Source organism: Equus quagga, chromosome 7 (assembly GCF_021613505.1).
Source record: "Equus quagga isolate Etosha38 chromosome 7, UCLA_HA_Equagga_1.0, whole genome shotgun sequence".
NCBI classification, from domain to species: Eukaryota; Metazoa; Chordata; class Mammalia; order Perissodactyla; family Equidae; genus Equus; species Equus quagga.
This window is the reverse complement of record NC_060273.1, coordinates 4,413,244-4,439,603: the sequence shown is the minus strand read 5'-3', so window position 1 is coordinate 4,439,603 and position 26,360 is coordinate 4,413,244. Positions and strand designations below refer to the sequence as shown.

Here is a 26,360-nt window from a genome sequence, read left to right as displayed (position 1 = left end):
TACCTTCTCCCAATGGAGTTTCCTTTAGAACAGCCTCTCCCTGCTCCCCCTTTTTCGCTATAAAAGCATCTCCTCTCCTTTCTTTGTTGGATTTGCTGATGGTTCGCCAAAGCATGCACATCCGAGTTGCAATTCTTTCGGCTATTCCTGAATAAACTCAATTTGATGCTTTCCAACTTCACAAGGAAGTCAGGTGATAATCCTTTTGATCCTCAGATATCGTGCACAGTCGGCCCCCAGATGTATCCAAAATCAGCCTTCTTTTAGCATCACCATGCATGCGGGTGCCTGGAAGAAAGCGGCTCGTAGGGGAATAATAAAGCCTTACCATTCCACTCATTGCTGGAAAAGGGTTCCTATAAACTAGGGTTGCTAATTCTCAAGACTTCAAAATCCCACATCTGGGCGCCATACACGAAGAAAGGGATCATCTCTGGGAATTCAGTTGTTTTGCAAACACTGGCCAGCGTTTCTTCTGCCTGGAGAAACTTGGATACCCCCGATGACTTTCCAGAGTGCTGAGGGCAACCACAGCTCGTGGACACGGAGAGCAGAGAACAGCTTCCTGCACCCTTCTCCCACCTTCCAAGCCACTGCCCATCATCTTCTGGTGAATACACAGGGAGCAGCCATTTTGCAGAAAACGAATTAAATGAATGACCAATTCACCAAATTATTGAGGATTTTTTTTTAAGTTTGCAAGTTTGGCTACAACTATTTGCCCTCCCACCCCCTCCCATAGTGCATTGCAAGCCTGGGGTAAGGTGTGTTTGACCATCGGTTATTGATAAGCAGGACATCCCCTCAACTGATTTTCAGCGAATTGGCTTTTAGGAAATTGGTCATTCGGCAAAGTGGTCATTAGGCAAATAGATCATTTGGTGAATAGGTCGTTTAGTAAATCGGCTTTCAACGACTTGCCCTATGAGATTTCTCTACAGTGAGTACTTTCTTGGGTTAAATGTACATTTCATTTCCATAATTAATATTCACTAGCGCCTGGATGGGAAACTTCCCAAGGACCCAGGAGCAGTCAGAACAGCTTCTTAATAATCTGGCAATTAAAAACCGTCTGATTTTTTAACAGGAGGGAAGACGCAGAGGGCATCTGCTCGCCAAAATACAGTGATCAGTCTCAGGATTGTTGCAGGAGTTCTTGCGGTTCTGTTTGTCGCTAACGTGACATACACAAGCCATTCGTCAGAAAAAGAAGTGAGTGGCCTTTGTTTCCTGTGGTTGATCAGCGTACACTGTAATAATTCACTTCAACCACTTGTTGCATGCTATGGCGGGGTCCAACACTTTGAAAACCCAGCAACCAGGGCCAGCTTCATGGCCTTGCAACCTGGGCAGTGGCCCAAGGCTCAGGGCTCAGGGGAGCCCCTGGCTCAGTTTAATAATCTATGGTCACTATCTGGAAATTCTTGATTTTTAAACAAGGGCCTTGTATTTTCATTTTTCACTGGACTCTGAAAATTACCTACCGGTTGTATTAGTTTCTAGGGCTGTCATAACAAGGGACCACAAACTGGGGGCCTTAAAACAACAGAAATTTATTGTCTCACAGACTTGGAGGCTGGAAGTCCAAAATCAAGGTGTCCCTCGGAAATCTGTGGGCAAGAATCCTTCCTTGCCTCTTCCAGCTTCTGGTGGCCGCCGGCAATCCTTGGTGTTCCTTGGTTTCTAGATGCATCTCGCCAATCTCTGCCTCCGCCATCACAGGGCCATCTTCTCCCTGTGTCTCTGTCTTCACATGGTGTTCTCTTCTCTTAGAAGGACACCAGTCATGGGACTTACGGTCCCCTGTAATCCAGCATGACCTCATCTTAACTTGATTATATCTGCAAAGACCCTATTTCCCAACAAGGTCACAATCCTAGGTACCAGGGGCTGGGAATTCCAATATATCTTTTTCGGGGACACAGTTCAACCCATAACACTTGTCCTGCCACCAACCAAAGTGGTATATGGGCCTGGCACACCTCTGCATCTTAATGGTTATGTCATTAGACTGAGCCTCCCACATTCCTTACTATGCCCAACTCTGAACATTCTTTAACGTAGCTCCTGTCTCGATAGCACGGGGGCCGCCTGAACACTTAAGCAGCCTAAGGAAAGTCAGAACTTTACTTAACCTTAACTCCATTATGAAGCCCACATTTAACATAATTTATACTCAAACTATAGAATTCTCCTATAAGTGGGAACACAACCTATAAAGGTCTCTGCACCCTGAAGCAACATTTTAGAAAGAAATCAATTGGTCCTTTTCTACAGAAACCATTAGCTGTAGGAGAGAGAAAGGGGAAACTTCATTGTCCTGATCGAACTGCCATGCCCACAGCATAATTTCTACAACGCAACCATTCCATACAGTTAAAGTGCATTAAGGTTTTTTATTATTATTATCATTAAAGAAAGCTACAAATCCAGAAGCTGAATCTTTAGTATTGCTTGTGCACATGCACATGCCCTCTTGCCACTGGCAGGACCACTGGCGCCTATCCTAATGCCTCACTCCATAGCAACACCACCCGGAATTCTTTTTGTTTTAAACAGCAGTCCTGGGGCCGGCTGGGTGGTATAGCGGTTAAGTGCGCACGTTCCCACTTCGGCGGCCCGGGGTTCACCAGTTTGGATCCCCGGTGCGGACATGGCACCGTTTGGCAAAAGCCATGCTGTGGCAGGCGTCCCATGTATAAAGTAGAGGAAGATGGGCACCAATGTTAACTCAAGGCCAGTCTTCCTCAGCAAAAAGAGGAGGATTGGCAGTAGTTAGCTCAGGGCTAATCTTCCTCAAAAAATAAATAAACAAACAGCAGTCCTAATCTTCGCTTACACCTGAACACACCACACCTGTGAGGCCCATGGGATGTCAAAAATCCCCTCAGTTCCTTGATCCTTCCAGATTCAGATCTGATATATACAATGTTATGGCCTTTGTCCCTCTTGAGAGCCCACACACCAAGATAGAGGTGTCTTCTGTGCACAGATCAGTGCTGTGGCCCACTCAGGGCCTTCCCCAATCTGCTTCCCACCTAAGGCATCAGGAAAGGCTGACCCAGCCTAGATTTGTTAATATCTTAGTATAACATCATGTAGCATGAGTTATAATGGCGGTGACCGGACATGCCCTTTTGCTCCTCAGAGGAAAGATAATTAATAGCTATTATGTCTGTTAATAGAATAAGCCTGGTATTTATGAGTTTAACTGACCCATTCCCATTGGTTTGCATTGTCTACTGCAGGCAGAGAGCTGATCAAAACAGCAAAAGTAAACCAGCGCGCCTGACCCGGCCCTGAAACCCGGTTCCTTTAGGACCAAGACTCAGCCACGGTTAAAACTCACTGTCGTAACTCAGGTGATTCTGTCTCAGCACGCCGTGACTAAGAGGATTTATACGACTCAGCCCCAGAAACTGTTAATTCCGTGTAAAAACACAGCAATAACCACAGTGCACCCTCTTTATTTAAATCCACGGTGCTGAGGGAATAAAGGACGAGTCGTGTTTGTGTCAGACTCTGTGCTCACTTGGTCCTGGCGGAAGCCCAACAGATAGAGGATAAACACCTTCAGTTAGAATCCATTCTCCTCTCTTGTTCTCAGAGCCAAGCAAGGCCTGAGCATTTCTCAGCTGAAAGGGATAAGATTTCACCTGTCCTCTCATCTACCTTCGGCAGGTATATTTAACAAATTAGTTCTCCAGACTCTTCCAAATGGAGTTTTCTGAGAGATTTGTGAAGGTGAGCATATCAGACTTCGAACACAATTTCAACTCCAGAGGCGGCAACTATCTGTCCTGGCTTTCACTCAGGACATAATAACGTCAAACGGAAATAATTGTTTTTTCTTTTCTTTCCCATCCCCACCTCTGTTCCACCCCACCAGCCCCAGAAGCCCTCTTACTTTTCTTTGGGATTCCTCTCCCTGCAGAGTCACAACTCCTGCTGTAAGCCCTCACAGTTCCATGTGCTCCCCTGCACAACAGATGTCGCCATTGTACTTCTGTATTTATTTGTGTGATAATTAGTTCAATGTCTGCTTCCCCCACCAGACCCTGAGCCCCTGGAGGGCTGGGACACTCCTGGTTTTTCTCACTGTTGCATTCCCCAATGCCTGACAATGCCAGGCGCATAATAGGTGCTTAGTAAGTATTTGGTGAACAAAAGACTGGATGGGTTAGGGACAGACTCAAAGGCTGAGGGATTCGGGGCTCCTGCCTTGTGTTGGAGGAGGTCATCAGGAGGACAGACGGGTGGTTAACCTGAGGGCTGGCCCCGGGCAACTGGAAGCTCCTCACCCCTCCCTTGTCCTTGGAATGTACTTTCTGCCCACTGTTCCCGCAGTAGAAGCTGTTTCTCAGGCACAGACTTGAGAGAGCAATGTGTTGTTGAGACCATCTGGACGGTATACGTGGCTGAACCCCACTGAGACCCCTATATAAACTTTTAAGATTCTGGAAGGCGATGTGGAGATCTATTCGTCTTGCCCAGCCCAAGACAAACCTCTTAAGTGAGTTCCCCTGCTTGTTAAACCTGCCACCTATTAGTCTGGAGTGATCTAGCTCTTTCTTCGGTCCCTCCTTGCCCTCCGAGTATGGGGGCCAGTTTGTGAACCAAGACGTTGACCTGAATGCCCTGTCCAAGGAGAGAAAGGGCGGTGATGGCCTGAGCCCCCGGCCCCTGCGCCTGAGGAGGCACCCTGCACCTGCGCTGGGCCTGCGGGCCGTCAGGCTCCTTCCCGCCCAGTCCCAGAGGGGCGGCCCTGATGGGGAGAGGGCTAGGATAAGGCCGGCCGGGCGCAGCGTCCACCCACAGGGCCCTGCCAGAAAGACCCTCCTTGAAGGGGCAGGAACAGCGAGAAGGATTACCTGGCCCTGGGCCGGACAGCACGTTCCCAGGGAGCCCTCGCAGCCCCGCCCGGCCCAACTTCGCGCCAAACCTGGACTCCTCCCCGCCGAGGCCCCGGCCCCGCCCGGACCCCACCACCCAGGCCCCAAACCCCGCCCCAGAGCTCCCCTCCAAGAGCCCACCTGGAACCCGCCCCAAGCCCGCCTCCCAAGACCTAAGCATCACTTGGCCCCGCCCCAAGCCTCGCCTCCCGCGCTCGAGCAGCGCCTGACTCCGCCCTAATCCCCGCCTCCCACTGCGCGAGCGGCGCCTGGCCCCGCCCCTATCCCCGCCCCCGAGCCCGCGCCCCGCCCCGGGCTCGCCTCCTCCGGGCGCAGCCCGCTCCCGCCCCGTCTCCCCGGCAACGCCGCAGCCCCGCCCCGCCATGGCGCCCGAGGAGAGCGAGGAGGCCGCGCGCCTGCTGCGGAGTTTCGAGCGCCGCTTCCTGGCGGCGCGCGCGCTGCGCTCCTTCCCCTGGCAGGTGGGCGGCGGGGCGCGCTGGGGGCGGCGGGGGCTGCGCGGGCTGCGCTCTGGGCTCCCACCCCGTCCTTCCCGCCACGTGATGTTCCCGGCTCCCTCGCGTGTCGGGACTGCACGGCCGGTCCTCGTCCTGGGGTCCTTGTCCCGGTTCTTCGCCGGAGCCACGCGGGCAGGCAGCGGGGAGCAGGGGGCGCACCTGCGCGGCCTCGGGGACCCACGCTGCCCCCAGGATCAGCTCCCTCCTTGCGTGGGCCCTTCCCGCCCTCGCTGCTTTCTCAGACTGAGTGCTAAATGTTCAAGGAACGCGGGATTTCCTCCCAACTCCCTTTTACACTCGGGTGTTTGGGGTCATAGACAGTTCACGATCAATTTCATTACTTTTTTTTTTTTTTAGCCAGTTATCCTCCTGGCCATTGGATAACAGCTGCTGCTGCCCGTTTAAACAGGCAGCAGCATCCTCAGGCCAGCCGGAGACCACGTTGCCGTGGGCGCTGTGACCAGGTCACAGACCTCCCCCCAGGCCTCCTGTTCTTATCTGTGTCATCAGCATCAGGCTCTTACGCCTCTGATGGAAGCGACAGAGATGTACAACACAGGCCTGGAAAGAGACAGCTCACCCGCCTGCCCTGGGACGCGCCAAGCCCGGGGCTCTGATGACACGTCTCCTTCGTAATTCGTGTAATTCATGTGCGGTGAGCACATGGCTGACTCAGTTGGGATACCTATGGCTCCCTTCACTGCCCATCTTGAGGGCGGGTGTGTTTAGTCATTTGCCTCGTTGACATAAACCGGTTAGCATTCTGAGAGAGTGTCTCTGATCAGAAACTTTTCAACTCAAAATTTAAATCTTTTCATAAAAGCATGCACGGGTCCCAATTCAACATCGACTGTAATGGTTCGCATGAAATGGGTGCTTACTCTGCACCAGAGTCGTGCTCAGTGCTTCCCTAGGCTGGCCCACAGCATGCGTGCGGTTGTGGGCTGTTACTGTCATTTGCATTTGACCAGAAAGGTTGTTGGATGAGAAAAGAAGTGGAGTGCAACAGTGGAGTGCTCAGACCTGGGGGACACCCTGCCTGCTTTGAACCCTGGCTCAACCCCATACACACTGTGTGACCTTGGGCAAGTGACTGCATCTCTCTGTGCCTTAGTTTTTTCATTAGTAAACGGGGGTATAATGATGCTCACCTCATAGGGCTGTTGTCGGGATTACATGATTAAGAAGCACCTGAGGCAGTGCCGGGCTCGTGGTAAGTGAATGTACATGTTGGCTCGTATTTTTATTCCGTCACCAAATGTTTACTGAATGCCTGCCACGAGCCAGGCACCAGGATCAGCAGTACACGTTACTGATGAGGCCCTGCTCAGGTGGGAGAGCCAGAGAATGAGCAGGTAAATGAATAAGCAAGAAAGCACCAGAAGATGACAGTGGCTATAAGGTCAAGAAAACAGGGAAATGTAGCATCAAAGTAGGAGAGTCGGGAAGGCCTCCCCGAGGAGGTGACATTTGAGCCAGGACCTGAACAGTAAAGCGGCCGGCAGCCGTGGGAGGGTCTTGCTGGTGAGAAGAAGCTGCACTTAGGAGGCCGGTGAGACCAGAGTGGCGTGAGCAGGGATGGGAGGAGGGTGGTGGCAGACGAGGTCAGAGAGAGCGGCCGGGCCAGGTCTTGTAGCCTTTTAGTACATGGGAAGGAGCTCCAGAGAAATGAAGTGACTTCCTGGTGTCGCGCTCCGGCTGGGCCAGTCTGCCTCCTCCCGGAGCCTGAGCTCCCTCTTGGGCTGGAGCCCCTTGCAGGAGAGGACGGCGTGAGCGGACCTGGCGGCTGCACATCTGTTGTCCATTTCAAGTCAGGTGTCAAGTCCAGGGCGAATCCATCAGGCATGGCTGCCGTGGCTCCCCCGTAATTCCTGGCCGACCGTTTCAGTCTCAGAGCTGGGCTGTGACCCCCGCCAGGCTGAGTAGCCGGGATTGGTGCACAGCCAGAGTCTGTCTTCTGACTCACCCAGGTGTGACCCGGGACTTAAGGTCAGGCTTCAGCCGCCTGTGGCTTCCACTTCCAGTTGGCCCCGGATCCCTGGGGAGAGATCGCTGAGCGCTTGGCCACCATGTCCTATTGCGTATTTAATGTTCCTGTGAAAATGCCCCTGAGATTTCTCTCTCCCCCTCCCCCTTTCTCCGAATAGAACCTGGAAGAGAAATTAAGAGACTCATCGGGTTCCGAGCTGCTGCTGGATATTTTGCAGAAGGTGAGCACCGCAGAATCACCCCTGGCTTGCCCATAACAGAAGCGCCTTGGGAGCGTTCGTATCCTTTAAAAAGAAAGACACTGCACTTGGGGGGCAGCCCCTCAGACAGCTCCGGCTCCTTGGTTTCCTTAGATAATGACATCAGAATGTACAAAAATCTGCGTGAAAGGAGGGAACCTAGGGGATGTTTTTACACTGTCTGCAGTGAAAACAGAGATGACAGCTGTGGGAATGTCTTCTGGCATTTGCTAGCTGCTCAGAGACTTTCTTCTTTACATTTAAGGAAAAAAGAAGGAGGCGAGTCTTACCCCTACATGTATGAGCCCCTGCCTTTTTTGGAGGTGGGGTTTGGATTCTAAGGTGCATCTGGGTGTGGGGTAGGGGTGGGACCCCCGCTCTGCCTAGCCTGGCCCCACCATGCCCCTGGCCACGTGGATTGAGTGCATCCTTGCTCTTAATCCTCTTAAGGGCCCTGGACCCTTTTGAAAACCCAAAGCTGTGGACTCTCTCCCCAGAAAAAAGTGCACCAGAAGAATGCCTTTTGTATACAAGTTCAGGGGAGTCACAGACCCCCTTCCATCCACCAAGCCTGTGCAAGGAGCCCAGGGTAGGAACTCCTGTGTGGAGGGCGACCCGAGATTATCCATCTGACCCCTACGCGGGAAAGATGCGGCTGTAGCTATGGAAGACTTCCAGGGCCGTCCAGTAGCTCAGGACCGTGCTCTGAGGTCGGTGTCTTGCAGCCAGCTCTGATTGCCACCCTGAGGTTAAAAGCTAACACCACCCCCCACCCCCCTGCCCCCCCCCCGCCAGCCCCTCTTCCTCTGCCCTGGCCATCACAGTGATCCTCACAGCCTGGCTCCCACTCATCTCCTCGGCCTGGGATGTGACCCCAGGAGGGCAGGTGCCCGATCTGCCTCTTCCCAACGTTTGGGCTCTCACCTCTTCACGGAGCCTGGCAGTCCCACAGTTGTCCTCACTGCCATCTCTGGTTCGTGCTGGCTGCCCTGGGAAGTGTTGTGTCTTAGTCCTTTCCAGCAGCTCTAACAGAATCCCAGAGACCAGGTGGCTTATAAACAACGGGAATTCATTTCTCACTGTTCTGGGGGCTAGAAGTCCAAGTTCAAAGTGCCAGCAGCCACTTCCTGCTTCATAGACAGCCGTCTTCTTGCTCTGTCCTCACACGATGGGAGGAGTGAGGGAGATCTCTGGGGTCTCTTATAAGGACACTAATCCCATTCCTGAGGGCTCCCCGCTCATAACCTAATCCTGTCCCGAAGCCCCACCTCCTAACACCCTCACATTGGGGGTTAGGATTTCAACATAGGAACCTTGGAGGGGCACAAACACTCAGTCTACAGCAGAGTGTTATCTGGGATCCGTGTGCCCCATGTTCCTGCCCAGAACGGGCATTAGAAACACTGCCACAGTCTGTGCCGCTGCAGTGGCGAAATTTTTTTAGGAAAGAGCTTTTATCTTAAGACTTACTCTTTCCGACGCGTGAGGGTCAGCTGGGGCCAGAACCCTTGGGGCTATGCACGTCTTTGCTGAGGGATCGGTTCCTTGGGTTTGCCCTGTGTTCAGCTGAAGCTCAGGGGAGACTGAAGCAACCGCCCCATGTCTTTTGTCACAGACCGTGAAGCATCCTCTGTGCGTGAAGCACCCGCCGTCAGTGAAGTACACCCGGGGCTTTCTCTCAGAGCTCATCAGAAAGGTCAGTGATGGGCACTGCCTGTCCAGTACCCAGGCAGCAGCTGGGTCTCGGCTGGCTGTCCAGCGGTGGGTTCTGTGACTTGGCTTTGCCTGTTGGAGCTCAGATCTGGGCAACTGCTCCTAGCTGAGTTGCACCAATGAAAGGCCATGGAGGGCAGGAGGAAGGGAGAGGCCAGGTATTTCTCCCTCTCTGCTTCGAGGAGTCTCTGGCAGCAGCTGCATCTCCCATATGGTCCCAGCCCCCTGACCCCCCACCCCCGCCTCGTGGAGGTTCTCATTCCTACCCCGCAGCCCCTGAGCTTGGGAACGCCACCTTCTCCCCCTGTCCTCCCAGCCAGAGGGGTTTTGACGGTTTCCTGCCGTTGCCAGTCTCTGGCTTGCCTCGCTGTCCTCCGCTGGAGGTTTTAGGTCTGGCAGTACCTTTATAATTAGCGCATCCTCCCACCAGTGAGCGACCTGGTGTGGACTCTTTTCCTGATGGATACAGGGTGGCTTCTAAGGATGAGCCCAGACTTGCTGGGTTTCACATTAGACTGGACTTGAGAGAGGCGGTTCCTCAGTGGTCAGCAGCAGACCAGGTGTTCTCAGCCGCCGAACATGAGGACTGCGCCTCACCCAGGGTTAGCACACGGCACGGTCCCGGCTTCTCTGTTACCCCCACCCTCCCGCCCCCGTTCTCAGCAAATGGAGCATCTAGTCATTGCCAACAGGCCTCCCCAGCGCCACCAGGAGAAGCCTGGCTGCCTGCTGCTGCCCTGTGAGGTGCATGACGGGGGCTGCCCGCTGAGAAGCAGCTTGATGGAGACCACCCCCACTGTGGAATGGAGTGTCCGTCCTGGTGGCCTTGCCGGGGCTCGCTGTTTCCTCCATCCACGACAGCAGGGTGGAAGGGCAGAGCTCCATGTCCCCATCACACGGTGACTCTCATGCAGTCCCGTTTCTGCCACCCTAGAGGGCACGTCACCCTCTCCACACCTCTCCAGGGTTCCCCCAGGCCCCCCACCAAGCCAGTTTTTGATATGCCCGGTGGCCTGTATTCAGTCAGTCCATCCCGAACCTCCCCTCCAAATTTGCTGAAAATCCTCCGTCCACTTTTAGATGTCAGAGTAACAGCAAATAGGACCTTCATCTGATTCATGAGGTCAACTTGGTCCTCTTGGCTGAAGCTCTCGCTCTGTCCACCCCCAGCACGAGGCTGTCCACGTGGAGCCTTTGGACGAACTGTACGAGGCATTGGCAGAGGTCCTGACGGCCGAGGAGCGCACCCACTGCCACAGGAGCTATCTGCTGGTAGGAGACCTGCACCCCTCCCACCCGGGGCAGACTGCCGAGCTAGAACACAATCAGACGCAGAGTTAGAACTCAAGCTCCGGCCAGCCTCCCGTGGGCTCACATCCCGGGTCGGCAGCTCTGTGGTCTTAGACGGGGCCAGTTAACCTCCCTGAGCCTCAGTTTCCTCATCTGTAAACCAAGTACCTCGACAAATAATGGTACCTATCTTATGGGATGGCTGGGGGTTAAATTTGGGAACGCCCAGTACCTGCACAGCAGGGGCCCGGGACTCAGTGCTCAATAAATATTTGATGGGGGCCGGCCCAGTGGCACAGCAGTTAAGTTCACACGTTCCACTTCTCGGCAGCCCGGGGTTCACCGGTTCGGATCCCGGGTGTGGATATGGCACTGCTTGGCAAAAGCCGTGCTGTGTTAGGCGTCCCACATATAAAGTAGAGGAAGATGGGCACGGATGTTAGCTCAGGGACAGCCTTCCTCAGCAAAAAGAGGAGGATTGGCAGCAGTTAGCTCATGGCTAGTCTTCCTCAAATAAATAAATAAATAAATAAATAAATACTTGATGGGTGGGGGTTATGGGACAGCAGTCTCTTCCCACCCTCCACCGCCGCCGTCCTCACCCGCCTGGACAGGTGCCACGGCCTTCCACCTGGTCTTCCAGCTTCTTGCCCCACAAAAATCCCTTCTGCACGCAACTCACAGAAGGACCTCAGGGTCTTTTGTTTACTTGTTTTAACCTTTTATTATAAAATACAACCTAGATATAGGATATCTCACAAAGGAAATACACAGATGATTGAATCGTTGCAAGGCGGCCACCGTGGTAACCGCCAATCTGGTCCAGGACTTTGGCAGCCGGCCCCCAAGGCGCCCCGCCTGCCCCACCCCCATCCCCGCCCTCCCTCCCTGCAGAAGTAACTGCCCTCTGCCTCTCGGAGCAGTCACTCCCGTGCGCATCTCTGAACACTGACATACAGTCTTGCCCGTTAACTAGGTCTGGCGTGATGTCCTCCTCCGTCCGCAGGTCCCCCCAGCTCTTTCTTTTCCCGGCCGTGTCTCTGTGGAACAGCCCTGGCGGTGTGGCCTGCACAGCCTTCCGCAGGCTGGATGTGGGTGCATGTACGTGGTGCTGTTCAGCTTGTTCCTGTCGCCTCTGTTTCCCACCCATGGCAGCGGGATTCAGAGGCCCGCTCAGACGCACGTCCGTTTGATCCCCTTGGCAAGAACACAGTATGGGGTTCTAGGAGGCATATCGTATCTGTTTTTTCACCCTTTTAACGGTAGCAGTTATGGGTGCCCAAAGCTTAGACGCATTAATTCACGGGGGGATGCAAAAGGGTGATTTTCTGCTTCTGTCATTGTTTCCGTTCATTATGTGGAGAAATTTTATCAGGAGATGCCTCCCTTCGTCCACTGTTTGGTTCCCCGGTGGTGCAGCTTGTAGAGGAAAGGAGGGAAACAGGCCTGATTCTTGCCTTTTCAACATGGTGAATTAGTTTCTTACCATCCCCAGAAGGGATTCCAGCCCTGCCATCACACCTTTGTTGATGCTCAAACTGTGCTGTTTTGAGCCTTTTCAAATGGGCTTCTGAGTCCTCTGACATCACCCTCATAGTGTTCTTGTGTCATTTTCTGTCGAGCTTTTCCAGACTCAGCTGTGTATTTCCTGCCCCAGGCCTGGAATCAGCCACGTCTTCAGGAAGCCCTGGTTTCCTTTCGAGGGGAATGATGCTTAGAGACCACCGTCTGGGCATTAGGGATGCTCCTGGCTCCTGTCCAGGCCCTTCCAGTGGGCAGAGCTGGGATGTGGTGGTGACAGAGACCCGTACTTAAGACAGAAAACCTCGTGAGTCCATGCTGATGTTTCTGATTCAAAATCAGAACACAGGGTTTTCACGCGACCTCTTTACATTGCGTCTGTGTCTCCCTTCTGCACTGGAAATTCTGGTTCCCGAGAGCACGGCGGGTGACGTCCCCCACCGGCCTGTTTGCTTTACGCCATGGAACTCAGGCCACTGTCTCAAAGGTGCTAATCCCTCCCACTGTCTTATGGTTACTGAAAACAGTCCGTTTTTACATATGTTATCCCCATTCTCCCTCGTTTTGTTTGTTCGTGGCCATACCATAACTATATTTTCATCTTAGAGCCATGATGCAGTGTTACCACAGCTCAGCTGCCGGAAGCAACATAAACATGTTCTCCTACATTCCACAGGTCAGAGCCGATGGGCCCAGCTGCCCTCTCCTCTTTGAGTGTCACGGGGCTGAAGTCAGGGCATCTGCCCGGGGAGAACCCGCTACCAGGCTCGTCCAGGCTGTCAGCACACTTCCGTCTCCTGTGGCTGCAGGACTGACATTCCATCTCCTTGCCGCCTCTTGGTCAGGGGCTGTTCTCAGCTTCCAGAGGCCGCCCAGTGTCCCCTGACTCGTGGCCCCTTCATCTCCAAAGCCAGCGACAGCTGGTCACGTTCTCTCGCGGTTCAGATCTCTCCTGCCTCTTCCTCTGCATCTCTCAGATGGGAGCACCGCTGTTACGGGCTCAGATGACTAAGTTGGGCCCACCCGGATCATCCAGGATAATTTCCCCATCTTGAATTCTGCACTATAAGCGCATCTTCAGAGTCCCTTTGCTAAGAAACAGGGCCCAGGGGTTGGGGCGTAAATGTTGTCTGACCAAGCAAGCCTACCATTCTCTTTTCAGTCCCGTTCAGTCTTAGTTCAACAGGTGACTATCTTTAGAGCCCTCCATCAGTCTGTATGTTGATGTCACCCCAGCCGTTGGGTTGTCCGAAGTTCGTTTTCTAGTAGGTTCTTTAAGAAGTGCTCACAGGATTGACCTTCCCAGAGTTCTTGCATGTTGACAACAGTTCGAGCCATTTACACATGAATCCTGGCTCACATTTTCTCTCCATTCTCATTGGTGTAAGGCTTTGCAGTGGAAAAGCCTTAGGATAATTTAATTTTCCTTCCCTTTTATGCACAAGCCCTTTTCTCTTAGGTAGCCAAAGGATTTTTCCTTTTTTTTTTTCTTTTAAGATTGGCCCTGAGCTTAAATCTGTTGCCAATTTTTTTTTTCTTCTTCTTCTTCTCCCCAAAGCCCCCCAGTACATAGCCGTATATTCTAGTTGTAGGTCCCTCTGGTTGTGGCATGTGGGACGCTGTCACAGTGTGGCCTGACGAGCAGTGCCATGTCCGCGCCCAGGATCCAAGCGGCAAAACCCTGGGCCACCGAAGCGGAGCACGCGAACTTAACCACTCGGCTGCAGGGCTGGCCCCGGATTTTTGCTTTAAAGTCCAGTAATTTTACTAGAATATGTCTTGAGGTCGGTCTTTCTGGATCAGTAATCTTGTTTTTTCTGGAATGCTTTTTTGAATTGTGGTTTTTAGTGTTCTTTGCTTTTTTTCCCCCCATAACTAAATATCTAAAACTGGGTGGTTTAAACAACAGAAATTTATCATCTCACAACTCCGGAAGCATAAGTGTGAGATCCCAGTGGGGCAGGGTTGGTTCCTTCCGAGGCTGTGAGGGGAGGGTGTGTTCCAGGCCTCTCTCCTCGGCGGCCGTCTTCCCTATCTCCTCACATCGTCTCCCTCTGTGCGTGTCTGTCCTGATCTCTTCTTCTAAGGACACAGATCCCATTGCACGAGGGCCCACCCTCACGCCCTCATTTTAACTCAGTTCCCTCTGTAAAGACCCCATCTCTGAGTAAGGTCACATGTGAGGTGCTGGGGGTGAGGACTCCAGCATATGAATTTGGGGAGGAAACAGTTCGACCCATGACAGTCTCTTTCCTAATTTCTTTTTGATTTTTAAAATTTCACCCCTTTTCTCCTCCTGTTTCTCTTCAGGGTTTGTCTGTTTTCATTCTCATGTTCCTTCGAGTAGTCTTTATTTCTGAAATGATGTTTTCTGTTATTGTCATACATTTCTGAGTGTGGCTGGCGGCCATCAGGCCTGGCCCCGGGTCCCTCACACCACCCCCCACTGGAGCAGGCCACTTCCTTCCTCGGCCAGCCCCTGCATCTCCAGCGAATGCCTGCTGACTGCTGGGGTTCTCCTGTCCTCAGGCCTGTCACGCACCCGTTGCTCCCCTCTTCTATCTGGGCAGACATGTTGAGCACACCAGGGTCACGTCTGTTGTGCTTTGCCCGCCCCATCGGTATTTTCGGGTTTGCAGAGATCCTTGCGTGTTGAGAACCCAGGGCTGGTGTATTGAATTAAGAATATGTGGATTATGACCTGCGGAGTGAGGGGCCACAGACCACCCACGCGGGCCAGCAGGGAGCTGTCGGCATCCACGCTCCCACACTGGGGGAGTGAAACCCACGGGGTTGTATTGGTTGAAGGCGCAGTTTCAATACTCTGACACAAAGCGGGTAGAGTCACAAGACTTGTTGCTTACAGATCCCAGAAGCAGGGGTGTGTGTGTGTGTGTGTGTGTGTGTGTGTGTGTAATGAGCTGGGGAGAGGGCATCCTGTGTCCCAGGTCACAGGTGAGCAGGAGACTGAGAGCAGGGGACCAAGCCCCTGTTACTTCGAAGGAGGTTGGGGCAGAGGTCACTCACTTTCCAAAGGCTTATCTCTGGTTATTTTAAAAGGCGCCCTGGGAGGAGCAAAGCAGGAAACTGGTGGGAATCCTAAACTCAAGTCCTTGTCTGAGCGTCCAGGCTCTGGGTGTGAGCACAGCTATCATACTGTGAAATGTCACGGCAGCAACTCAGAAAAACAAAGTTGTTTTCTCATCGCACCTTTTCCCCCAGTTTTGTTGTAAATGTTGCCCGTGTCTAGCTGCTCTGTCTGTTCTCATGTGGGGATTCAGGAAGGTTCAAAACAGCGTTGCCACCACCTTCCCAGAATCCCCTAGAGCGACCCCCTGATTTAAGACGTGAGTCACTTACCTCGCAGAACCCACCCGTGGCCTCCCTTCTTCGCACTTAGACTCCAATCCTCCTTCCTCATGTGGCCCACGCGGCCCTGCATGCCCTGCCCCGGCCCTTCTCTCTGGTGTAGTTCCTTCTGCTCTCCCTGCACCGCAACCTCTGGGCTTCTCTCTCTTCCCTGAACTCACCAACCGCAGTGCTGCCTCAGGGCCTTTGCACTCGCTCTGCCAGGAATGCTCTCTCCCCAGACCCCCACATGCCTCCTTTTCACCCAGATCTCAGGTCACCTCCTCAAAGAGGCTGCCCCTGACCAATCTATCCGAAGCAGACGTCCAGTCTCCTATTACCATGTGGTCCTTTTTATTTTCTTCCTAACACTGCATAGCTGTGACATTCCCTTCTTTGTTTATCATGGTTTGTATCCTCTACTGGAACGTCAGTTCTGTGAGGGCAGCAAATGAGTTCATCTTGTCACAGCTGAACCCCCAGCACCCATAGTAGATGCTCAGGAAAAATGAGTGGATGAATGTGTGAACACATGATGCTAATGACACTCAGAGACCTGAACCCCCGCCTGAGCTCTGTGAGGTCAGACAGCCAGAAGCCCCCTGCTCCGCCTCCCGGCTCGGGCCATCGCGTGTCATGGGTGCCGTTCACAGCAGCCCAGGCTTGGAGAACACGTTCCAGGACCGCGTGTCCCAGGAAGCAGTTGCCCGCAAACCGAGCGAGGCGTCATCCACCTGCTTTGGGAGCAACCAGACACTCCAAAGGCCGAGACTTCCCAACCCCAAACGTCAGGTTGAACTGAGGAAGGCCCCACATGCTGAGATTTTCACATAAAGCTCACGATGCCAGAGAACTGTGATTTTTTTTCGTTAGTAATTATAGATTCACAGGAAGCTGCAGAAATAGTGAGAGAGGTCCTGTGGGCCCTTTCTCCAGTTTCCCCAGTGGGAACATCCCACATGAGTCGTGCAGCATCCAACCAGAATGTTGATGTTGGCACCATGTGTGTAGCTCCACGTCACTTGTCAACCATGTGGATCTGCTCAGACACCACGGCGGTCAGGATACAAAGCTGTTCCCTCGCCACAAAGACCTCCTTCATGCCACCCGTGATAGTCACACCCACCCTCTGTCCCCACCGTCCCTAACCCCAGTAACCACCGATCTGTTCTCCATCTCCACAATTCCGTCCTGTTGAGGATGTTAGATAAATGGAATCACACAGCATGTGACCCTCTGAGATTGGCTTTTTTCGCTCAGCATTGTGCCCCTGAAATCCGTCCAGGTTGGTGCACGCACCGGTGGTGTGTTCCTTTTCATTGCTGCGTAGCATTCTGTGGCATCGATGGACCAGAGTTTGTTTAGCCATCCACCTGTTGTGATTTTTTTTTAATGCCAGCTGCTTGTGTCCTGGTAGCTGGATTAATTCTCTCTCTTTGTCTCGGTCCAGCCTTCCGGGGACTCAGTCACACTCTCTGAGAGCACGGCCATCATCTCCCATGGCACCACGGGCCTGGTCACTTGGAACGCCGCCCTCTACCTCGCGGAGTGGGCCCTCGAACACCCAGCAGCCTTCACTCACAGGTGACCTGGGGTCACGGGGCAGGTGCCGCGGCAGGTTGGCCCCTGCACAGTCATGGACATGGGTCCCCTTCTCCCACCCAGGACTGTCCTGGAGCTCGGCAGTGGAGCTGGCCTCACGGGCCTGGCCATTTGCAAGATGTGCCGACCCAGAGCATACGTCTTCAGCGACTGTCACAGCCGTGTCCTCGAGCAGCTTCGGGGGAACGTCCTTCTCAACGGCCTCTCATTGGAGCCAGATGTGACCACTCCTGTGCAGCACCCAAGACACGACACCCACGACCCAGAGAGCCCCAGGGTGACAGTGGCCTGGTTGGACTGGGATGTCGTGACGGTCCCTCAGCTCGCTGCCTTCCAGCCGGACATCGTCATCGCTGCAGGTACTGCCCAGCCCAGGCCACTGGAGCAAGCGGCTGCACCCAGCTCTCAGCTCAGGGGAGGGGACACTGGAGGCTGCGAGGTGGGGCAGTGATGGGACTCAGGAAGGGTTGTGTGGGCCTCCAGGGCGACATCAAAGTACACAGCGTGCCTCTTGGGTGCCCTCAAGCCACAGCCCTCCCGTTTGAGACCATGGCCACATGTCCTTCCATTATAATGGTTCCATCATCAAAGGACCCTGGCTCGTCCCAGCAAGGCCGGGGTGAACAGAGCAGGTCCCTGGGCACCAGACCAGTCTGACCAACCTTGGCCGGCTACAGCCCAGTAGACAGACTTGCATGTCCGTCTCCAGGAGCCTGAGGGAGGCATCTCGGTTGCCATCCAGAACCAAAACAAAGTGTCCAGAGCAACCCCGCGAAGCCAGCGAGCCGAGCCAGCCCCACCTCCAGCCCGACCCTGTCTTCCGACGTGGGGCGGAAGTGGCCAAGGCAGCCTGTCTCCCCAGGGCCACGAAGAACAGCCCGCTTCTCCTGGGCGATGTCGGATTCCTTTGTGTGTCACGACACCCAGCCCTGGCCAGGCTGCAGTGTGGCCGAGTCAAGGAATGCGCTCCGAGTGTCCCCACCCCTGTCAGTGCTTATTTCCGGCTGCTACATGCACATCCGTGTTGTCACTACGTGTCCCCAAGGCCCAGAGCTCAGCCTGCGCATCTCTATCCTAGGGTCATGCCCTGGCCTCTTTCAGAGGTGACCCCCACCTCGGGGAGGGGACCACCCAGTTCTGTTGCAAGGACAGGGTCCTTGAGAGAAGGATGTTTGACGTGGCCACCAACAGGCCCCTCGTCCTCCGCCGAGCTCACTTGGTCCCCTACGTGGCTGACGGTGCTGTGCCTCTGCTCCTGCGTCACCGTCTGAAGGCAGAGCCGGGGCAGCGCACCCCACGGTGACGTCTGGCCCTGCAAGCCCAGCTGACGGGCAGGAGCGAGCTTGTCCCCCGCAGTGCAGCTAACAAAGTGGCAGGCCACCAGAATAAGAGGACCAAGGCAGGCACTCAGGGTTGGCTTCGTTAAGCGTCCTCTGAAAAGCCAGCCTTCTAAGTAGCCAGCCCTCGGGGTCCAGTGGTTAAGATTCTGGGCTCTCACAGCCGCGGCCCAGGTTCGTTTCCTGGTCAGGGAACCACACACCCGTCTGTCGGTTGTCACACTGTGGTGGCTGCATGTTGCTGTGATGCTGAAAGCTGTGCCACCGGTATGTCAAATACCATCAGGGTCCCCCATGGTGGACAGGTTCCAGTGGAGCTTCCAGACTAAGGCAGACTAGGAAGAAGGACCTGGCCACCCACTTCTGAAAAAGTTGTCTGTGAAAACCCTGTGAAGAGCAGCAGAGCGTTGTCTGACATAGGACCGGCAGGTGAGGACAGCACAGAAAGACCGGGCAGCGTTCCGCTGCTGTGCACAGGGGCGCTGGGAGTCAGAATCCGCTCAAGGGCACCAACAGTGAAATAGGCCATAGGCAAGGAGTTGATATTTTTTCTCTTGGAATACCAACGAACCCTGGATAGTTTTATGTTTCAGCAGCTTTTCTTCTCTCCTAAGGCTTTTGCTTTTTCCCCTGAGCGATTTTCTCCCCGTCTCATAGAACTGTGGCCATCCAGGCCTCACCCTGCTGCCGAGGTCAGCACAGCCCGGCACCCACCCTCCTGGGCCCTGCATCCCACAGGGCGCCCCTTGCAGTAACTGGGCTTTCTCGTCGCAGATGTGCTGTACAGCCCAGAAACAGCCCTCTCCCTGGCCGGCGTCCTGCGGAGGCTCTCTGCGTGCCGCGAGGACCAGCAGGCGCTGGAAGCCTACGTCGCCTTCACCATCCGCAACCCGGAGACGTGCCAGCTGTTCACCGCCGAGCTAGGTGAGCCCTGGGCCCTGGGAGGGGCTGCTGTCTCCCAGAGGTCGCCCAGGCCTGCAGGGCCACTATGCTGGCCCCACGCAGGAGTCCAGTGAGGCAGAAATCAGGAAAGTGAAAGAATGGGGCCCTGGAGACCAAGCCAGAAGCCCAGACCGCACAATGAGCTAGGCCGAGGCCCCTGACGTGGGAGGTCAGCGGAGGAGCAGGGCCGCGAGCGGGCGCTCTGCGGGGAGGAAGGCAGTGATCCCAAAGGTCTGGGACCAGCGGCCCCACTCTGTTTAGAACAGGTTTCGAGAGCCTGAAGGCCTTGGTTTCCTTGTCTGTACAGTGGAGGGGACGGCCAGTGGTGTCAGGATGACAAGGCTTTGGGCACACACTGTGCAGGTGGATCCCCCACCCACCCTGGTGGAGCTGGGCCCTCGCTCACCTCCGTGTCCTCATCCTTACAGTGGAAACGCCCACCTCAGAGGTGGAACAGGGCCTGGCTCACAGGGAGCACGCGGAGAAATGGTAGCTGCTGCTGTTACGAGATTAAGCACCCAGTAAATGGAGGAAGAGCGAGGGATGACGTTAGAGAAGGGAGCGTGTGCCGTTTACAGCCCTGGATTGGCACCGCTGCGGGCCAGGCGCTGTCCTCAGACCTGACACGAGTCAGCCCCCAGACTGGGGAGGGGCGCTGCCATCCTCCGTCTCACCCACGGAGACGCGGGGCACAGGGAGGCTGAGTGACTGCCCGAGCTCCCCAGACTAGAGCCAGCAGCACCCGTGCTCCCCACCCACCACGCCCCCCATAACTGCTGACCACCAACCTCACTGCCCGCCAGGGCCAGGCCCGCCCAGGGGTCCACATGCGGCCCGGCGGCCATGCGGGACCCTGTGTCTGCCCCGACCTCCCTCCCAAGCACACCCCTCCCGAGCCCCCTTTGCTCACACAGACAACCCACACGCCCCTCCACAGGGGCCCGTGTCCCACGGATGGAACACTGTGCAGCCTCGAAAAAGGAGCACGCCCTTCCCCAGATGCTCATGTAAAAACATATCCACAACATATTCTAAGGGAAGAAAGCAAAGTGCCAGACAGCATATACGGCATAAGCCCATTTTTATTCTAAAAACTCATCTTCATACTGAAATACGTATGGGGGGAATCTGGAAGAATATACACCAGTTAACTGTTATTACACTTGGATGGCAGGATTGTGACACTTTTATGTCTAATTTTTTTGGTAAATACTAATTTTTCATTCATAAAAAATGGTGATGACAAGATGATCCCCACCAGGGCTCTTCGCACACCATTGCTCACACAGCGCACAGGAGCCCTTCTGACACAGGTCCCAGGCGGATGCAGGTTGAGTCTTGGGCCCCCCCCCAGCTGTGCCGGTGACAGGCAAAGGACAGGCGCAGAGAGCGACAGGGCACCCAGACGGGCCGTGACCTTCCAGGGCTGGGCCCGGCCTGGTGGGCGGAGGCAGCACATCTGGCAGCTGTGAGCTGTTGAATGACTCCTGGTCCCGCCCCCGGAGTCCGAGTCGAGGGGTGTGGGGGGGGCCTGGAAATGTGTGGTTTGTACGCCCCCCAGCCTGTCCTCCAGCCCTGCGTGGATGGGGTGGCACCTGTCCCCAGACCCCGCCATCCTGAGACTCGAATGCTCCGTTTGCAGGCCAGGCCGGGATCCAGTGGGAGACAGAGCCCTGTCACGACCAGAAGCTGTTTCCCTATGACGAGCAGTCGGAGACGGCAATCCTGAAACTGACGCTGTAGGGCTGCAGACGTTTTTGGAGATTCATGTGAACGTCAAATCACTACCGGAAAGAATTTACACATGGGAAAGCTGAGGAACCTTTCATTGGACTTGAATGCTCGAACAACGTCAAAGCCCGAGACAGGAAGCACAAACCGTGTTCTCATAAAGCATGAACCCTGCACGCGTGTAGCGCCCCTTCTGTCAGAGGTCCTGGTGCTCAAGCAAGAAAATCAGAAACGAAAACTCGGGCTCAGAGAGAAACATTTCATTTGTGCAAATAGAAACACACATCGGGTATGTTTTCCCCCCAATCTGGACACGCATCCCTCACGAAGCCGAGCCCGCTGTCTTCGTGGAGCATCATCCGCTCACAGTGCAGCGGGCTGCGGGGCCTGTTCTCAAGGCAGGAATGAGAATACGGGGGCCGAGACAGGGCAGATGCTGGAAAGGCAGACAGACACCAGGACACAAAAACAGACTAAAAGATGTTGAAGACGCCGCAAGCAAACAACAGAACGGGAATACGCTGGGGAGGGAAGACAGAGTCACAGACAGAAGGAGAGAGGGAAGTGATGCAGAGACGACACCAGGCTGGACCAGCTTCCTGGGCCACAAACTCCTGGTTGTTATAAAAATAACTTCATTCCACAGGCGGCGCCCACGGCTGTCCTTCCCACTGCCGGCCGCTGGGAGGCGCCGCTCTGCAGAGTTTGCAGAGGGACTGGGGCAGCAGGAGGGAAGTGGGCCAGGCTCCCAGGTTGGAAGGAGGGGGTGGTGTCAACGTGAGGGTCTCTCCCCTCACGACGTCCAGCACGAGGACATGCTCAGGGGCTTCAGCCCAAGGGGTCACGTGTCCATAAGCAAAGGGAGCACCGTCTGCTTCCAGCTCTCATCCCAGCGAAGCTGCTCTGACTCACGCAGGTTCACCCGGAACTGGCTCAGCTTGCCCGCAGGATCCGGAAACTCAGACAAAAGCATCTAGAAGGAAAGTAAGACAGAACTTACCTCATCTCCACTTCCCACCCTGATGCCAGGTCCCACCCAGGAGCTGTCGCCCTCCCTCCCAGCAGCCTGGATCCCTGCCCACCCCCCCAAACACGGGAGGGAGGCCAGGGATTCTGCTGAAACCCTCCCGTCACCACACTCTGAGGACAGCAGCCATGTCCTCCAGCCTCCGGCGGGCCTCCCCGCTCTGGCCCAGCCTCCACGGCAGGCCTGGCTAACTGCCGTCCTCAAACACAGCTCTGAGCCTGGTACCATCCACCCAGCAAGCCCTGCCCTCAGCAGGCAGAGGAGACCCCGCAGGCCCGCGCCACGCTCCACCTCCTACACTGCTGCTCCTTGACAGCGCAGCCAAGCTGTGGTGGCCACCATCCACACCACCCGCCCACCGTGCCCTGTGGCAGCTGTTCTGGTCCCTCTGCTCTGCTGTTCCTTCCACCAACGGCACCCACCCCTCAGCCTCTGCCCGGCACCATCCGACCCACGTGCTGGGAAGCAGGCAACATCCGTGCTCTTTCCAGCTTTGCTAAACTAAGTCACGTGCCTGCGAACTACGGCCCAGCGTGGCCCAGAGTGGCCTCTGCCTGTCTTTAAATAAAGCTTCATTGGAACGCAGCCCCACCCTTCCATTCACAGATCGTATGTGGCTGCTTTCACGTCACAACAGAGTTGAGTAGTTCTGACAAAGACTATGGCAAAGCCTCAAAGATTTTCTGTTTGGCCCTTTCCAGAAAGTTTGCCGCCTTTGGTCTCAATTGTCAAGAGTGATGATGCGCTACTTTCTGTAACAAGAAATAAGGAGCCCTTGAAGACCCCCACCCATCCCGAGAGGCTGATTCAGGAGGCTCCCTTCTCTCCTCACTCCCCCTCCTCAGACCCGATCGCTCCCTGAACGCACACACGGTCTGCCTGGCTCTAGCGTCAGTGTGGTGTGAGCTCCAGGAGCCCAGAGGGCAGCCAGGGTGCGCCCTAACTCCTCGGGGGCGCTGACACCCAGCCTCTGAGACTACCGCTCCCTCCCTCCCTCGGCTTTTCATCCAGACCCAGCACAGGCCCCCGGCTACAGGAACAAGGAATCCGGGAGCCAGCTCGGTGCGAGCCTGCAAACCCTCCCAGCCCTGGTGTGGGGGCGGCCGTGCCCACCTGCAGCTGAACTGCCAGCTCCTCTGAGTCCTCGAAGACCAGGCCGTTCTCCTCGTGCTTCACAAGCTCGTGTAAGCTACAGAGAGAACAGAGGGAGGCCTGAGAACTGCCTGGAGGAGACACCAGCCGTGCCGCCCACAGGGTCCCTGCCCCACCCTCAGGCTAAGCTGGGGTCAGGAGCAGTCAGTCTGGTTTCACTGAGTCTGTTCTAAGATCTGGCGTCTAAGCAGGAAAAAGACCTGCAAGGACACACATTAAAAATTCAGGCCGATTCGGGGAAGGAGGGACAATCAAGGGGATTTGGGCCTTTTCTGCTCACTGCTTTTTTCGGTGAGAGTGTGCTCAATGAGTTCTGCGTTCTTCCTCACTTCCACAGCAGAGGAAAAAAGGCAGCCTCCCTGGAGGCGGGTTCGGCACAGTGAGGGGGATTCTTCTGGATAAGCAGGGCATTGACCCCAGCCTGTGCGAGAGCTGGGGGCCTAACATCCTGTTTCCCATTCAGCGACTGACTCCCCTGCCGTGCGGACTACCGCTTCCAGAAGCTCTTTCAGCACTGCCCTCTCCAAACGCCCATCTTTGCCAGGAAGAGTGGAGACAGAGAATTACACTCATTTAACTGATCTGAATCCAACTAGATGAGCTCAGACAAAAGCGACACAGAAAGAGAACTAAAACCACGTACACCGTGCGGGCAGTTCCAGCCACGTGTTCTCCCGGGAGCACAAGCCCCTGGGAGAGCATTTAACACACGTGTTTTTTACTCCACATGAGCACTAAGTGGGGCCAGCTCCTCCGTGGGGCCCTCCCGCAGGAACCCCGCCATGCTGCGAGGCCGGGGAGGCAGCACCTTTCTGGGGCGTTCCCAGGGGAATCCTGACAGCACAGCGCCCCCCAGCTGCTGACTTGAGAACCGAACTTGGGAAGATTGGGTTTCCGCTCCTACCAGGGGAAGTTCACGGCACACACGGGCAGGCAGCACCCGAACATGTCCACCACCTTCATGGGCAGGTCCAGGCCGCTGGAGGACTTGTGGAGGCACACGCCCAGGTCCGCGGAGCCTGCAAACACGAACCCCAGAGGACTGTGGACCGCCGCCCGCTGTGGAGTGGAAAGTGGGTAACAACACCCCCAACCCCACATACAACGGGCCGGAGTCGGCTGAGCAGCCTGGCGCAGGGCGGGGACACAGCACTGCTTCCCTAGCCACTCCAGGCCGCTCGCCCCCTCCGAAGGCACCTGCCTGTCACTACTACTTTTCTTTAAACTGACTCCCTTTTTCTACTTCACCACAATTTATTTTAAAAGAACCCATAGCAATTATTGCTTAATGGGTTCAGAGTTTCTGCTTGGGGTGATGAAACTGTTTTGCAAATAGACAGTGGCGACGATTGCTCAACACAGTGAGTGTAATTAATGCCACTGAGTTGTAGATACACTTAAAAATGGTTAAAATGGCAAATTTTGTTATTTCTATTTTATCACAATAATCAGAAAAAGAACTCCACAGACACAACAGCTGTCGCTGTGAAAAGACCGCCAGACAGACAACTTGCCGTCCCTAAGCACAGGCTGGGAGCTCCTGCCACGGCCTCCGCCCGTGCTCTCTGGCGGGAGGACGCGGAGGCCCAAGGCTCACCTGCACCAGGCCGACACTGCCTCCCCGAGTAATGCCGACGGAGGAGATGACGGGAGTGGCAGAGTGGGGGACTGGTGGGCCCCAACTCCAGCCCAGGCCCAGCCCTTCTGCTGGGAACAGAAGAGTAGGACTGAATGGAGGTGTGGAAGCTGGGAGGACGCACCCCCTTGGAATCCCTGGGAACAGAGCCCCGGGCCAGGCAGGGAGGAGCTGGCACACCGGGAAAGGGCTTCCTCTGGAGGTCCGCCCAGAGCTCCTCTGACAGGTTCCTGGAGCCGGCGTCTCCTGCCCTAGGTGGCCCTGGAGCAGGGCCCAACCCAGCCTGAGGCTGTGTGTGTGTGTGTGTGTGTGTGTGTGTGTGGCCCTTGAGCTGAAAACGGCTTTTAACTGTCAAAGGGTTGTAAAAACAAAGACTACATGACAGGCTGGTAAAATATTTCCTCTCTGGCCCTTTTCAGAAAAACTCTGCCCCCCTTTAAACCTCAGGCCTCTCCCCGCAGGCCCCCTGCCGGCGCCCTCACCTAGAAGCAGGGGGTAGTCCTCGGCCTCCAGCCACGGGGTGCAGACCTGGATGTGCTGGAAATGCTTCTGGGTGAGGAGGCGGCTGTAATGCTCCTTCAGAGGCCCTTTGCCTTGCAGAGAAATTCAGTCACCGCACGGCCCATCTGCGGCCCCAGGCCTGGGGAGCCCCTGCGAGGGCGTGCGCAGCAGGCGACCCCGCAGAGGCACGGACCCTGACCGCTGAGCCCACAGCCTTCCCCCGGCCACCCGCACCGCGGGTCTCAGGCTGGACAGGCGGCCGGGCACCCGAGTGTCGACCCCTCACACACACACACCCCTGTGCCCCACCAGGAGCCCAGGTGGCACGGCGTGTATGGTGGGCTCCTGCCCCCCCCCCCCCCCGGGAGCCCAGGAGCCAGGAGGGGGGGAGTGCAGAAGGCGGGCAGCGGGCCCAGGCCCACGTGCCTCCAGCCTCAGCTCTTCTGCTTCCCTCCCTCCCCTGGGCTCCCTGGGAGCAACTTTACATTGAACAGCGGACTCTTGTCTGAAAAAGGGAGCCAGGGAACCCCTGCAGAAGTGGGAAGCTCAGGATCTCTGCTCTCAGGCTCCCCAAGATTCACATCTAGACTCTGTGCCCTGCCCTGAGGCCTCCCTGAGCCTGTTTCCCCCTCTGTCAAGCTGGGGTAGGAAACCCTCCATCAGAGAGTTGTAGTGAAATCAAGGAGACCAGGCACATCACATGCTGAGGTGGGGAAGGCACCCAATGAAGGCAGGTGCCCTCCTCCCTTCACTGCCCCCATTTATCCGGGAACGTGGGTGGTCCCAGGCGGTACCTGTTATCACACAGACCAGAGAAGGAAGGCTCTCTCCATCCAGGATCAGCTGTTCAAACTCTGTGTTTAAAAAAATAAATAAATGAGAACCAGGATCATCTAGTCAGGTGTGTGAGGGGGTGAGGGAGGGG

The 26,360-nt window shown here is 55.4% G+C and overlaps 2 protein-coding genes across 5 annotated transcripts in view; one reads left to right on the top strand and one right to left on the bottom strand.

Annotated features, from left to right (window-relative positions):
• The first annotated feature begins 5,266 nt into the window (after positions 1 to 5,266).
• EEF2KMT (eukaryotic elongation factor 2 lysine methyltransferase) lies at positions 5,267 to 21,210 on the top strand. The gene is made up of 8 exons (XM_046667547.1): positions 5,267 to 5,371; positions 7,555 to 7,617; positions 9,251 to 9,331; positions 10,519 to 10,620; positions 16,958 to 17,091; positions 17,173 to 17,468; positions 19,221 to 19,370; positions 21,031 to 21,210. The coding sequence occupies exons 1-8, from the start codon at positions 5,276 to 5,278 to the stop codon at positions 21,129 to 21,131; spliced, it is 1,023 nt and encodes a 340-aa protein (XP_046523503.1). The 5' UTR covers positions 5,267 to 5,275; the 3' UTR covers positions 21,132 to 21,210.
• Positions 21,211 to 21,364: 154 nt separating this feature from the next.
• ALG1 (ALG1 chitobiosyldiphosphodolichol beta-mannosyltransferase) overlaps positions 21,365 to 26,360 on the bottom strand; it is a 10,903-nt gene continuing 5,907 nt past the window's right edge. Inside the window, exons 9-13 of one of the 4 annotated variants that reach the window (XM_046667545.1) lie at positions 26,230 to 26,289; positions 25,417 to 25,527; positions 24,203 to 24,357; positions 23,260 to 23,335; positions 21,365 to 22,092 (exon numbers count right to left, since the gene is read on the bottom strand). In XM_046667545.1, the coding sequence (XP_046523501.1) occupies positions 22,079 to 22,092; positions 23,260 to 23,335; positions 24,203 to 24,357; positions 25,417 to 25,527; positions 26,230 to 26,289 (416 nt within the window). In that variant the 3' untranslated portion in view covers positions 21,365 to 22,078. The other 3 variants (XM_046667544.1, XM_046667543.1, XM_046667546.1) reach the window with 3 other exon arrangements.